The sequence below is a fragment of the Erinaceus europaeus genome, chromosome 11 (assembly GCF_950295315.1).
Source record: "Erinaceus europaeus chromosome 11, mEriEur2.1, whole genome shotgun sequence".
Lineage (NCBI taxonomy): Eukaryota > Metazoa > Chordata > Mammalia > Eulipotyphla > Erinaceidae > Erinaceus > Erinaceus europaeus.
In genome coordinates, this window is record NC_080172.1 from 116,120,744 (window position 1) to 116,135,674 (window position 14,931).

The window sequence follows — 14,931 nt, forward strand, 5'->3', positions numbered from 1 at the left end:
TTGTGAAGCTTTCTCCCTGCAGATGGGGACCAGGGGCTCGAACCTGTACAATGCTATGTGCACATTTAACCAGGTGCGCCACTGTTTGGCCTTCTCTCTCCCTCTCCCCTGTCAGTTTCTGTCTTATCAAATAACAATAATAATAATAACAACAACAATAGTAATAGCAAGAATAATAATGCTGCCAGGAACAGTGGTGTCACAGTGCCAGCACTGAGCCCCAGTGGTAACCCTAGTAGGAAAAAAAAGCCTTTTGGGGGGTGGGGTCAGGACTCATCTGTGGACCTGGACAGGCTCTCCAGGGCTGGACAGGCTCTCTGAGGATCTGGGCGGCTCTCTTTAGCACCTATGACAGTGTGTATTTATTGATTGGATCTGGGGCCTCGCACAGGAGCAATTTTACCCTCCCAGGTGACATGTTTTATTCAGATGGGGAGGCAAAGGGATGGGGGAGAGAGACAGCACAGGACTGGGGCTTCCCTTGTTGCTATGAAACTTCCTATGTGGTGGTGGGGCTCAAAACTGAGAGTGTGGCTATGTGGGCGCTGTACCTGCTGAATTGACTCCCCGATCTCTGTCTACAGACTGAACGTATTTAATGCTTCAACAATGCCATGAGGTGGGCAGTATTATCATTGTCCCCATCTTACAGATAAAGAAATCAAGGCTTAGAGGCTAATTAACTCCCAGCCTCTTGTCTAAACAAGCCTTTCCTTGAAAGTATTTCATTCTGACTTCCGTGGGCAGACGACCTCACTAATATGTCCCGGAATGTCCCCTCCCCAGAGCCCTGCCCCACTAGGGAAAGACAGAAACAGGCTGGGGGTGTGGATCCACCTGCCAACACCCATGTCCAGCGGAGAAGCCATGACAGAAGCCAGACCTTCCACCTTCTGCTCCCCATAAAGAGTTTGAGTCCATACTCCAGGAGGAAATAAATGATAGGGGAAGATGACCAGAGGGCTCTGGACCCCAATTCCACTGGACCTCAAATTGTTCTCACCCCAAATCTTTGTTTTTATGCCATCATTGAAAGGGGAACAGATTTAGAAAACACCAGCGGAAGTCAGGCCCCGTTTTGCTTGTCTGGGAGAGAAGAGGGAAAAGGAAGAACACTCACAAGTAATATGTGTGCAGGTGTGACTTGGGAAGTAAAGGCAGGGCCATAGAAGTGAATGAAATTGGGATCTATAGACATAGATATATAATCAACCCATATCTGTGACCTGGGGAGAACCACTGCAGTTTCTTCTTGAGGGGGATGGGGACACAGAACCCTGGTGATGGGAACAATGTGGAATTATACCCCTGCTATCTTAAAAAAAATCACAATTTTTAAAAAAGAAAAATAATTACATTTTAAAAGTATTCATTTATCTATCTATTTATTATTATTATTATTTTGCCACCAGGGCTATTCCTAGGGCTAGGTAACTACATGACTAATCCACTGCTCCTAGCAACCATTTTTCCTTTTCCTTTTTATTTGACAGGACAGAGAGAAGCTGAGAGGGGAGAGGAAGATAGAGAGGGAAAGAGAAAGAGAGACACCTGCAGGCCTGCTTCACTGCTCATAAAACAGACCCCCTGCAGGTGGGGAGTGGGGGCTTGAACCTGGGTCCTTGCACATGGGAACATGTGTGCCAGGTGCCAGGCCTTACTATTCTTGCCTGCATGAGTCAGAAGGGAAGAAACATGGCCTTCAGTGTGAACAGGGTTCAAGTGCTGGTCTTACCACTTGTGGGCTGTGAGTTCCAGGCTGCTTTCCGAACACCCAGTTCCCCGCTTCCATTTCCTGGCACTGAACGGTGATAATTAACTGCCACCATTACTCTATAAGTTAATCTTGAATTTGGTAGGGGGCCTGGAGCATGGTGGGCGTGCAGTGATGGGAGCTAGACTGTCATTATCAGGCCCTTCCCACGGGAGTCTGCAGTCATCCACGGAGGCTTCTTGGCACCGGGAACCTGGTCCCATCTGGGTATCAGTCTGGCTTGCTCCCTCCTGACTCCGACCTCTGACACAGCCTCAGGCACTGCTCCTGGGGTCTACACCCATCTTCTCTCTCGTGCAGGGCTGAGGCACAAAGTGAAGAGAAGCATCAACGACATGCTTGGGGACAGACATCTCAAGAGTGACAGTAACTATGCACAGGTGTGTATGTATGGGGTGGGTACTGTTGCCTGCTCCTAGGCTCCCCCACCCTCCACAGGAAGGAAGACCAGAGCCCTGCCGGGGGCGGGCATCAAGTTTCAGTCCTGAAATCCGTGGGTGGGGGAAGTCATGGTCCAGTGGAGGAGGCGCAGTCATGCCCCCGGGGAGCTCCCAAGCCCTGAGAGGTAGCCTTTCCTCTGCTCCGGGGAAATGATGGGTTTCTGCCTCAGCAGAGTTGGCTTCTCACCGAGGGAGCATCTGGTGTGATGAAGAAGCAGGCAGTGGGGAGACAGGGCTGGCTGGGCGCCGGGGGGTGGGGGGGTAGGGGGTTGGGGGGCAGGAGTGGAAGGATGTCTCAGGGAGGGGCAGGGCTTCTCAGACAGAGGTCACCCTTCAGCTTCCTCCTGGTGCCTCCCACAGCCCCACAATGGCAGGAGCTCGGGCCGGGCCTGGCACAGAGCCCCCTGCTCAGTGACCCAGTCTCAGAGGGAGGGAGACTCTTGATTTCTGGAAACCGGTGCCAGGCACATTCCCGGCAACCCCCCACCGCCCACCGTAGAAAGGCAGGAACAGAAGCCCCAAGCTGGCTGGGCAGTGCAGTGTGGCAGCTAGCTCTTTGGGGACCAGAAGCTGCCTGGGTCCAGACGCCAGGGCGCTAATGGGGTCTAAACCTCCTAACCCCGTGTTGTCCTGGGGCACCTCAAATGGGTCTCCATGTCCTCCATCAGGGGTGACAATGGCGGAAGGCGGCTGGGGGACCGCAGGAGCTTAGGGCTGGCTGCCAGGGCCCACAAAGCAGGCGCTGGGTGGTGTGAGCACCTTCATTCCTCACTCCTGGACTCGTCACCTCTTTCCCCTGCCCCAGAAATGCATCGACTGGAACCGGGAGGTACTGAAGCGGGAGCTGGGGCTGACGGAGCGAGACATCGTGGACATCCCCCAGCTCTTCTCCCTGAAGGACGGGCATGCGGAAGCCTTCTTCCCTGACATGGTGAGCGCCTCAGAGGGAAGGCGTGTGTCCCCCAGCCCCAGGGTCCTGGCAGGGATCAGCTGGGGGTTCAGAGGAGTCGGCAGCGGGGCACCCGGTTGAGCGCACATGTTACAGAGCTCGGGGACCCAGGTCCAAGCCCCCGGCCCCCACCTGCAGGGGGAAAGCTTCACAAGTGGTGAATCTGTGTTGCAGGTGTCTCTCTCTCTGCCTCTCTATCTCTCCCTTCCCGCTCCATTTCTCTCTTAGTATTTATCCAATAATAATAAATAAAATATTTAATAAAAATAAATAAAAACAGTAAGAGAGAAATCCCTGTCACTGGGCAGATTGGCACAGCGGCTGCGGGGGCCCTTGTGGACTCTGCTGCCTAAAAAACAATTTTTTTAAAAAATTAAAGTGAGAGATACAGAGATCCCAGAGCTCTGCTCAGCTCTGCTTATAGTGGTGCTGGGGGTTGAACCCGGGACCTCAGAGCCTCTGGTATGGAAGTCTTTTTGTAGAACCCTTATGCTGCCTCCTCCACCCCCTTGCCTGTGTTCTTTCATTGTGGTTTTTGTTAATTTTGTTGCCATTGGGGTCTGGTGCTTGCATGTGTTTACCACTCTTGGCAAACATTCTTTCTTTCATTTTTCAATCAGAAAGAGTCAGGGAGAAAGAGGGACAGGGAGGAGATACCACAGCACCTGCCTGACACCCATAGAGCTTCGCCAGGGGTCCCCTGTAGGGAAGCTGAACCCAGGTTCGACCCAGGTCCTCATGCGTGGCGAGCGCGTGTTCTGTGGGGGCTCGTCTTCCAGGGCTTGTTCCTCTGCGGAGGCTGGGAAGATCTCGTCCAGAGCATCTCGACCAGGGCGATTTTGATGGCAAGAGGGGCAGGGTGTCCCTGACTTCTAGTGAGGGGACATCTAGGTTGCTGTTCCCAGGCCACCCCACAAGGGAAAGGGAATAGTGGGAACAGGAGGAGTGCTTCTGGGCTCCAGTGCTGCAGACTTACCTTCCTCCCTTCCTCCCTTCCTTCTTTCCTTCCTTCCTCCCTTCCTTCCTTCCTTCCTTCCTTCCTCTCTCTCCCCTTCCTCCTTTCTTTCTCTTCCACTTTTTCTCTCTTTCTTTTTCTTTCTTCCTTCCATTCTTTCTCTCTTCCATGGGTACTTTGTAGGAACATCCCATCACACTCAGTGAACTTTCTTTTTTATTCCCTTTCCGTCATAGATAGAAATGTGTATGGGTGGGGGAGACAGAGAGCAAAGGAGGGACACCACAGCCTAGCTCCACCATTCACAAAGCTTCCCGCTTTGCCTGGATCCCAGATGGTGGGTAGGGGTCCTGAGCTGGGGCCTCACACAGGTTGACTGTGCACTGAGTGGGGGAGCCACCTCCTGGCCCCGGTTGTCCTGCACTCACACAGGCTCTGCTCTGTATCCTGGTACCTGATAACTGCCCCCAGGGGAACCCCTGTGTGGGGCAGGCAGGGCAGACGTGGCTGCCTCCTGGCGGCCAGGAGCTCAGGCAGCTGACAGGTAGATGTGCAGATGTGAGCTCACCAGGGCAGCCGGGGGGGGGGGGGGGGGGGGGGCAGATGTGAGCTCACCAGGGCAGCCAGGGGGGGGCAGATGTGAGCTCACCAGTGCAGCCTGGGGGGGGCAGATGTGAGCTCACCAGGGCAGCCTGGGGGGGGCAGGTGTGAGCTCACCAGGGCAGCCTGGGGGGGGCAGGTGTGAGCTCACCAGAGCAGCCTGGGGGGGGCAGGTGTGAGCTCACCAGAGCAGCCTGGGGGGGGGGGCAGATGTGAGCTCACCAGAGCAGCCTGGGGGGGGGGCAGATGTGAGCTCACCAGGGCAGCTGGGGGGGGGGCAAATGTGAGCTCACCAGGGCAGCCTGGGGGGGGGGCAGGTGTGAGCTCACCAGAGCAGCCTGGGGGGGGGCAGATGTGAGCTCACCAGGGCAGCCGGGGGGGGGGGGGGGCAGATGTGAGTTCACCAGTGCAGCCTGGGGGGGGCAGATGTGAGCTCACCAGAGCAGCCTGGGGGGGTGGCAGATGTGAGCTCACCAGGGCAGCCTGGGGGGGCAGATGTGAGCTCACCAGAGCAGCCTGAGGGGCAGATGTGAGCTCACCAGAGCAGCCTGAGGGGGGTGGCTGGGCAGATGTGAGCTCACCAGGGCAGCCTGGGTGGGGGCTGGGCAATACCATCTGCACCAGCCCAGCCCACGTGCCCCTTGACCCCTGGGGACGGGGTGTTGGGTCCTGTGGCCATAAGGAGCTGTTCCCTGGCACAGGAGACCCTCTTTCTTCAGCTCAGGGCATTAAACTAGAATCTCTATCCCCGGGCAAACCAAGGGCTGGAAGGGAGTGGTCCTGGGGTCTGCATGGTGCCCCTTACCCCTCTGTACTCATTCCTGACTCCTGCCGTGGGGTCCTCACAGGGACTTCTAAGGGAGGGCTTCCCAACCTCGACTCCCTTGATGTCCACAGCTGAAGAACCCTTCTGTGTAGTGGGCTGTCCTGTGCACCTTTGGGCATGTGCTGTTCTCTGACCCCTGCCCAGAGGATGTCAGCAGCAGCACCTTCTCTCTCTCTTTAATTTTTTTGTATCATCTTTATTTATTTATTGGATAGAGACAGCCAGAAATTGAGAGGGAAGGAGGAGACAGAGAGGAAGAGAGACCGAGAGACACTGGTAGCACTGCTTTTCCCCTGCAGGTGGGGACCAGGGACTCCAAGTCATGTAATGTTGTATGCTCTCAAACAGGTGAACCACCACCGGCCCCAGCAAAATCACCTTGTCTGTGACAATCCAAAATGCCCTCGGGGTCCAAACTGGCCAGGCTGAGGGCGCTGTACACGGGTGGTGCTTCTGTTAGAACTTTCTCAGAGGGTTGGAATGTTCTCCCTCTGTGCACTAAGTATCTCCAGGTCGCTGGTAGGCACCAAAAATTGGAGTGTGGCTTGTGTGGCCAGGGATGGACCTTCTGCTTTAAGTGTTTGCAACTGTGTGTGGCCACTGTGTTTAGAAGTCACCTCAGCTCTGGCTGCAGGTGTATTGAAGAGGCCTGTGACCTTGATCAGTCCTGAGATGGTGGTCTTGCCCACAGCTGGTGGAAGTGTCTCCTCAATACACACCTTTCTGTGAGCACCTCCCAGTGTCAGCCAGGGCTCTGGTTAAGGGTCCCAGCATGTCTCCCTTGGAAGGGCCCTTGGGGAGCATTCACTCAGCCCCCTTGCTTGTCACCCAGTGAGTGAGCGGATGAGCCCTAGGTCTCTTTAGGCCCTGCACCTCAGTCTGGCTCCTGGTTTCTGCCCCTGCCTCTGTCCCGCTGATCCACTCCAGCCCAGTTTGTTCTGACCCTTTCATGGTCAGGTAGTTCAAGGTCAAGGCCATGGGACTGACCTCAGGGCAGCCCATTAGCCCTGAGATGGTCCCGCAGCTCCCTCCAGGCAGGCCCTCTAGACAGCAAACTGAAACTCCTCTGAGAAGCTTCCAGATCCTGTGTGTGGGGTGGGGGGGACTTTTCCTTCCCACTGTTGAAGCCCCCTAGCCAGACATACACACACACACACACACACACACACACACACACACACACACAGAAAGAGAGAGAGAGGTAGAGGGAAAGAAGGAGAGATACCACTACATCACTCCACCATTCGTAAACCCCCCCCCCCAGGTTCCATGTATGGTGTTCTCACGTGGTGCTAGAGCTCTGAACCCAAGCCCTGCGTAGGGTAGTGCTGGGGCTCACATGGAGTGGCTCCAACTGGGGGGTGGGGGTAAGCCTCTGACCCTCCCTCACCAGCTCTAGTGGCTGTGTGAATTAGAAAGAGGCATCGGGGAACATTCTGGTACGAACATCTGTTTATTTGCAGAAGGGTACAGGCTCTTATACTGAGTTAAACAAAGAACATTTTTCACATATGTCAGAAATGACAGGTTTCTTAAAGGTCAGCTTACCCCCATGGTAGGGGGCTGGTATGACAAGAATTGACGAGATACATACAGGTCAAAATGGTTAGTCTCCGCGATGCAGGCGAGTTAATTATCCAAAGGCATAGGGGTTAAACCTGTAAGGTGAGGGAGAGAAGAAGAAAAACAAAGCTTGATGAGAATCACAGATATCAAAGGGCACAAGGAAATAGAATATGGGGTCTCACTGCCTGGTGCTGGCAGGGGTGTATGATAGAGTGTGTTCTCCTTTATGATCAAAAGGTGAAGTGGATGTGTGAACTTTGAGTGAGTATTTGGCCTGCTGCTAGCAGGGAGAACTAAGCGTGAGAGGCCTGAAGGCTTTCTGTGAGCTTGAGAGACTAACAAGGAGAAACCGAGTCTGGGAGACTTTTCCCTCCTGGCTCATCTCTATGAGGAGAGAGGCTAACAAGTGGGGTGTCTTTCCAGACCTCCATCCAAGGATGGGAGAGCTCCCCTAAGCTCTACCAAGCTTTCACATAGTCCCACAGTGTGACATGTGCTCTGCCACGTGAGCTGTCTGCCAACACCCCATCTGCCATCCACCTTTACTTCCATCCAGGAATCTGCTAGATCCTTGTTGTTGGGTGAGCACCAGGCCTGGAAGCCCAGGGATGCTGACAAGGAGACGACACCTCCCGGGGACGGGTCTGGCAGAGCCAGAGTCCCGGATAGGGCCCCCAGTCACCCCTTGTCTTCTCTCTTCTCCAGGTCAACATGGTGGTCTTGGGCAAGTACCTCGGCATCCCCAAGCCCTTCGGGCCCGTCATCAATGGCCGCTGTTGCCTGGAGGAGAAGGTGCGCTCCCTGCTGGAGCCGCTGGGCCTCCACTGCATCTTCATCGACGACTATATGTTCTACCACCAGCTGCTCGGGGAGATTCACTGTGGCACCAACGTGCGCAGGAAGCCCTTTCCCTTCAAGTGGTGGAACATGGTGCCCTGAGAAACACCCTCTGTGCCCAGCCTCTCTGGCCACCTGGCAGGGAGCTCCTCCAGGAGGGGGTTGGGGGGGAGAGAAGTTGCCGTCAAGTTTCCATCCTCTTGGGGGAGCCTGAGGCACTGCCCCCACCCCAAGTGCCTGGACAGCAGCAGGACTGTGGGCATTGGGACAGACAGACAGCACACACCTGCACCCCACACCCGAGAGACTGCTCTTGTCTTTCCTTCTCCAGTTCCTGGTCCACGGCGCCCGCCCAGAGTTTCTGGAAGAGATCAGCGGCCTAGCAAGTTCAAGGGTGGCAGGGGGTGTCCTCTTTGGATTCTGGCTCCCCCCCCCTTCTGAAACTCCTTTGGCACCAGCTCTGGAGGGGGCTGAGGCCAGGGCTCCAGGCTGTGCTCCTGAAACACCAGGAAGTGGGGTGGGTGGCTGGGTGGGTGGGGCTTCTCCAGCAGGGGATCCCCTGAGGGCTGTGACCTTGGTCGTACTGACATAAACAAACAAGGCCAGGAAAACTCCTGAGGGCTAGTTCTAAAACAGAAACGGCAACAAAACCCCTCTAATACCTGACTCTGTTCCAGAAGGAGCCTTGTTACTGCTTGGAAAGCCTTTAATTAGGAGCATTGGCTGCTTCCTGTTTAAAAAAAAAATAGCTGAGAGGCCAAACCAGGCCTGAGAGGACACGCTGAAGAGGCCAAGCCAGTGCAGGGGAGCCTGGGGTCTGGCTCTGGCTTCCTGGGGTTTCTGTCTTGTGATTCCAGACTCCACACTGGGGTGGGGGTGAGGGGTCGCTGATGCAGATGAAGTAGGGGTGGGGGCCCAGATGGTAGAGGAGGGTGGGGCGGGCACTGGGTTATCTCTGCAGGTGGGGTCTAATTCCCTTTAATAGTCTTTAATTACTCCCCTTGGTGCTGCCAGCAGTGGGAGGGGAAGGCTCTCCGGTCTGGTCTCCCTCAGCCGGGAGACCCTGCAGGTAGCTTGGGTTTCACCATGAGTAAGCCCCTGAGGCCGTCCTGACCTACGTGTGTCACCTCCCTCCTGTGGAAGGGAAGGCGAGGCTGAGAGGCGCATGGCAAGGCAGGCCTGGTGGGAGCAAGGCCAGAGAGGGTCCCTGCCCCAGACAGGTGGGAGCAGAAGGAGGTCATCCCGTCCCCCTCCCACAGGGCCTGTGGAGCTGCCTCAGGGGCTCTGGGACCTGGGCCTCCACCTTCTGGGCATTCAGTGCCCCTGAGGGAGACCCAGCCCCAGCTCCTATTAAACCCTTTTCACTATAGCAAACTTGAGGGTCAGAGCTTGCACAGAGCCCAACACAGGGCAGGAAGGGAATGAGACCACTTCTGTTGAAGGTGGCAGGCAGAGTGCCTGAATGCCCTTCTTCCAGAAGGTTCCAGGAGGGAATCCCAAGTGCGCTTTCTGCTTCTAATCACGATGAAGCTGTGACTGAGCCAAGAGGAGAAGGAAGCTCTTCAGAGGCCAACCCCCACCCCCCAGAGTGTGTGGTGGGAGGGGAAGGGGGCATTGCGGAGAGGGGGAAGAGGCTGGGGGTGGGCACTCCACCCAGAGTGGCGGGGGAACTCCAGATTGCTTCTGGGGTGTGTGGGGAGGGGGCCCTGCTGCCTCCTCTGGGGATGTTCTGGGTGGCTGTCACCCTCCCTGATGAATTAAAACGTCAGCATACATTTCTTCAAGTGACTGACTCCTTAGCGTCTGTTTATTCAGCTGTGGGGAGCTGGGGGAGGGCTGCTTCCATTCCCCACCACAACCACCACCACAAAACCAGCTATCTGGCCCAACTTCTGCTGGCTGGCTGTGGGCAGCTCGTTTCTGCCTGGGAGAGGCCCCAGGGCCAGTGCCAGGCAAAGGGCTGAGTCAGCAGGCTGGCTGGCATGTGCCCATCACCGTGGGGCTGACTGTCCAGCTGCGATGGCTATCAGAGGTGGGCCCCACCTCTTCATCTCTCTTCTCTCCCTGGACTATCTCTCCATCTCTGGGGTGGGGTGCAGGGCAAGGCCCTCCTGACAGAGGTGGAAGATCCCTTCCTTTCATCTCTGACTCTTAACGCTGCCAAGGTAGCCAGCCTCAGGGGACTGGCTTTAGAGCCCTGAAACTATCACTCCTCTCACCATCACTCCCTTCTGCTTCAAACAGCACGTAGGGAACCTTACATTATTTACTTTTAAAAAAGATTTATTTACTGGGGCTGGGCGGTGGCACATCCGGTTAGTCACACAGATCAGTATGCACAAGGACATAGGTTCGAGCCGCCAGTCCCCACCTGCAGGGGAAATGCTTCATGAGTGCTGGGCTCTATATTTCTGGCCCTCTCAATTTCCCTCTGTCCTGTCAAATGAAAATAGAAAGAAAGAAAAAAAATGGCTACCAGGAACGGTGGATTCGTAGTGCAGACACCAATCCCCAGTGATTACCCTGGTGGCAGAAAAAAAAAAAAAAATTTACTGCGGGCAGGCGGTGGTGCACCTGGTTAAGCACACACATTATAGTGTGCGAGGACCCAGGTTCAAGCCCCTGCCCCCTACCTACCGGGGGAAAGTTTCAGGAGCAGTGAAGCAGGGCTGCAGATGTTTCTCTGTCTCTCTTCCCATTTCCCCCTTCCCTCTCAATTTTTTTCTGGCTATTGAGTAAGTGAATAAAATTTTTTAAAAGATTTAGTTATGAGAGACTGGAGACAAAGAGAATCAGAACATTGCTCCAGCATATGTGATGCTGGGGATTGAACTCGGAGAGCTGGAAACCTATTCACTGTGCCACTTCCCCGACTGTCACTCACTTCCGTGGTTGACCACAAGGCAAAAAGGACCGGCCTGTCTGTCACTAACACTTCAGTCAGAATGAGCCACAGAGGTTTCTAAAGTCTGCTGTCAAGGAATGGGGGAGACCATGTAATGGTGATGCCTCATGTTAGAGGCTCCAAGGTCCCAGGTTCCATCCCCAGCACTGTCATAAGGCAGAGCTGTGCAGTGCTCTAGTGGGGGAAATAATCTCTAAAGAAAATCTGCTCTCAGCAGGGGGAAGGGAAAACAGAGCTTTGCTTCCAAAGGGAGGTTCAGGGTGGGTGCCCAGGGAGAAGCCCCACCCACTGCACCTGTGGCCCAGCTGAGCTCCTGAGCAGGCCGGGGGGCTGTCGGAGGCTCTCTGTGAGCTGACGCTTAGCTTTTGATCCTTTTATGATAGGGTTGTCACTGGCCCACAGGCCTTGATGAGAAACAACATCCTTGCCAGACACCTGGGTGGAGAGACACTAGACTTAGAGCCCCATTGCGATCCAGAGCCATAGGCCCTGGGGAGCAGTCGCTGGACCTCACCCCATTTCAGACTGTCAGCATGCCTCAGGAGAGGAGAGCAAACCTGTATTCAGCACCTTCTGGGCTTCCCCAGGCAGGGCAGGGCAGGGCAGGGCAGGGCGTGTCCTGCTATCATCTGGGCCTCAGCTGGCGATGAGCCACATTCTCTGCATATGAGGAAACCCAGGCCCTGAGATGCGTGGACACCCCCAGGCCACACAGCTGGTGCCCGTGGAGTGTGAGTTCCCATCCAAGGCACCTTCTCATCCCTAGCACTCCGGCTCGCGGGGTGGCAGGTGACCAGATGCCCCTGCTGCCCTCAGTTTCCCCACCTGACAAGTGAGCTGTCCTCCTCTGGGACTCCAAGTCCCCTTTCCCAAGGGGTCTGCATGACTTCTCCACCACTTATCCTTCTGAGAGGTTTTTCGGCATCATGTGACAGTAACGGCACCTCCATACCTAAATAGTGCTGAGCTCCATCTTAAAGCACCACCTACATACTAGTCTCTGCAGTGACTGAGGAGGGAGGCCTGGAGCAAGCAAGTGGCTTTCCCCGGGCTCACTCTCAGAAGGACTGAGAGACGGGCTTCCTCTAACATCTGTGATAATAATCATAGTAATAATAATAACTAATAATAATAATACCTGTGCTTCTCAAAGTGCTTCAAACCTTGTGAAGAATCCCAGTGCCCTGCTGGGCTTCTAACTTGCTACATCTGACTAAAGTCTGGGCCCAAGAATCTGCATTTCACCAGCTCTCCCTGAAGGCTAGGAAAGCTCCTGACTTTCTGAAGCACATTTTAAAAAAACTTTTTTTATTTTTTGGAAAAGAAACTGTCTCTTAAGACTGTGAGAATCTAGTGTTTATCGTCGGGAGGAGAAGGAGGAGGGCACAGAACTTTGGTGGTGGGTATAGTGTGGAGTTATACCCTGTAACCTTATAATCTTGTAAGTCACTATTAATCACAAGTAAAAAAAAAACCCAAGAAATATAGAAATGCATTCTGTTATTTGTTTTTATTGTTGTTTAAATTATGAAAGTGAAGGAACGGAATGAGAGAGGGGGGAAAGACAGGGAGAACGAGAGACACGTGTAGCCTGCTCCACTGCTCGTGAAGCTTACCCCTGTAGGTGGGGACTGAGGGTTCGAACCTTGGTACTTGGGCATTGTACCATGTGTGTTTTCCGGGGAGCACGGCTTCCAGCCCTTTGAAAGTATATTGTCTCTGAAAAAGCAGCAAAAGGGATAAGCCAGATGCTTGAGCAAAGTGGTAAAGGAACCAGCAAAGTGATAAAGGAACTAATGTCCACACCTCTGCAACCCTCTTGCCCTGGCCGGGTCTGGGGCTGGGGGGGGGGGCCTGTTGGCCTAAAGGGAGAAATTTGCCCCTTGCTGCTGGGGTGGGAGCGGCAGGTTCCTATGCAAAGGAGGGCTTCCTTCCGGCCAATCAGGAGCCTCGGACTCCGGGAAGGGTGTGCGCTCCCAGGGTCAGAGCCAATGAACTAGCAGCTCTGGAAGGGAGGCGGGGAGGGGCGGGGCTGCGGGCTTTAAAGCCACCTGGCAGGAGGCGGCGGCCAGTGTTGGGTTCCGTGGCCCAGGTGCAGCCCGAGGACATGTCCATGCCGAGGATCGTGCGCGTGTCCCTGGAGCACCCCACCAGCGCCGTGTGTGTGGCAGGCGTGGAGACCCTCGTGGACATATATGGGTGAGAGCCGGAGGGCTGGGGGTTTGCACGCCTGACCCTTGGCAGGGCTTTCTCGGGGCTCTGCCTGCCCTCTCCCAAGTCTTGACCTGGAAACAGTACTCAGCCATGGAAACTTTGGCCCTGGCCTTTCTCAGTTGAGTTTCCTAAAGACCCCAGCCCGGGGGACTTGAAGTATGGGAGAAGAAAGGAGGGAGAGAGGTCTTAGCAGCTGAGCTCTGGCCCAGGGGGGTTGGCCACTCTTCCCTGCCTGTCTGGAGGGTTCTGCAGGCTGGACCCGGTTCTACGTGGGCCCAGAAGGACACGAAGAGCTATATTCCTTTCTTCTGCTCCCAGTCTATAAACTCTGAAAACAGAACATCAAGGTGTTTTTTTTTTCTTTTCCGTAACCAATAATGTACACTCTCATAGCACTCACCACATGCCAGGTGCTGTTCTCAGCACTTGACATTCTCTTGAATTTAGCTCTGAAACATTCTCTTGACATCAGCTCTTGAATTTAACGTTGGCAACAACCCTCCGAGTTTCTTTCTTTTTCTTTTTTTCTTTTAATTTTATATATATATATTTATTTTTATATATATTTATTTATTTTCCATTTTGTTGCCCTTGTTGTTTAACATTCTTGTGGTTATTAATGTCGTTGTTGTTGGATAGGACAGAGAGAAATGGAGAGAGGAGAAGACAGAGAGGGGGAGAGAAAGACAGACACCTGCAGACCTGCTTCACCGCCTGTGAAGCGACTCCCCTGCAGGTGGGGAGCCAGGGGCTCGAACCGGGATCCTTAATGCCAGTCCTTGTGCTTTGTGCCACGTGTGCTTAACCTGCTGGTCAAGCCCCTCATTCTTTCAGCTAACTGCTCCTTAAGGAGGAAGGCTCTGGCTTCCTCCAGCTACTCAGCGTCTAGGCATTACGTTGCCTCATTGTGCAGGGTCCTGTCCTTAAAGCTGGTGCTTGGAGGTGAGACCCCGTCGTCTCTTTGGCCGGGTCAAAGGAAGAGCTGGGGCAGAGCTAGGAGCTGGGCTGGTGGAAAAACTGAGGAGCTGGTTAATTAGTTTGGGGAGTGTCTCCAGGGACAGCTGAACTGGGGAGCCAGGGGAACAGGGCTGGCAGGGCAGAAGGTGGGAAGGCATCACTGTGTACACCTTACAGGTCCCCACCGTGTCCTCTGCCCAGGACTCTGGACCCCAGCACTGTCGCCAAAGTGATTTCTTTTTAAAAATTAATGAATTAATTATGTATTTATTTATTCCCTTTTGCTGCCCTTGTTTTATTGTTGTAGTTAATATTGTCATTGTTATTGATGTCATTATTGTTGGATAGGACAGAGAGAAATGGAGAGAGGAGGGGAAGACAGAGAGGGGGAGAGAAAGACAGACACCTGCAGACCTGCTTCACCGCCTGTGAAGGGACTCCCCTGCAGGTGGGGAGCCAGGGGCTCGAACCGGGATCCTTACGCCGGTCCTTGCGCTTTGCGCCACCTGCTCTTAACCCCCTGCGCTACTGCCCAGCTCCCATTCCTTTTTTTTTTTAATATATTTTTTTCTAATTTTTTATTGGAAAGGGCAGAGAGAAATTGAGAGGGAAGGTAGAGAGGGAGAAAGATAAGACACCTGCAAAACTGCTTCCCCACTCAAGAAGCAGACCCCCCTGCAGGTGGAGAGCAGGGTCTTGAGCTTGGTAATATGGGTGCTTAACTGGGTGTGCCACTGCCTGGCCCCACAAAGCGATTCCTTGTCATGGGGGATATTTCATATGCACGGATTCGGAACAGTGTCCCTGAATTCCACTCACTGAATGACAGTGTACTCCCACCCACCCCCGCACACGTCACCCCCAAAGTCTCCAGACACTGCCAGGAGAGGTGGAGTTGGCCCCTGGGC

At 54.3% G+C, this 14,931-nt stretch overlaps 3 protein-coding genes across 5 annotated transcripts in view; 2 read left to right on the top strand and 1 right to left on the bottom strand.

The window, feature by feature from the left end:
- The window catches only part of PADI1 (peptidyl arginine deiminase 1), a 62,000-nt gene extending 52,406 nt beyond the window's left edge, over positions 1-9,594 (top strand). The window contains exons 14-16 of the mRNA XM_007523719.2: positions 2,075-2,154; positions 3,020-3,145; positions 7,816-9,594. Coding sequence (XP_007523781.1) covers positions 2,075-2,154; positions 3,020-3,145; positions 7,816-8,049 — 440 coding nt within the window. The 3' untranslated portion in view covers positions 8,050-9,594. The remainder of the gene's footprint in view (positions 1-2,074; positions 2,155-3,019; positions 3,146-7,815) is intronic.
- The window catches only part of ATP13A2 (ATPase cation transporting 13A2), a 387,527-nt gene that overhangs the window by 349,957 nt on the left and 22,639 nt on the right, over positions 1-14,931 (bottom strand). The gene's annotated exons all lie outside the window — the stretch shown is intronic.
- The window catches only part of PADI3 (peptidyl arginine deiminase 3), a 41,514-nt gene continuing 39,489 nt past the window's right edge, over positions 12,907-14,931 (top strand). For 2 of the 3 annotated variants that reach the window (XM_060200885.1, XM_007523720.3), the window contains exon 1: positions 12,907-13,051. In XM_060200885.1, coding sequence (XP_060056868.1) covers positions 12,960-13,051 — 92 coding nt within the window. In that variant the 5' untranslated portion in view covers positions 12,907-12,959. The remainder of the gene's footprint in view (positions 13,052-14,931) is intronic. The other variant, XM_060200886.1, reaches the window with a different exon arrangement.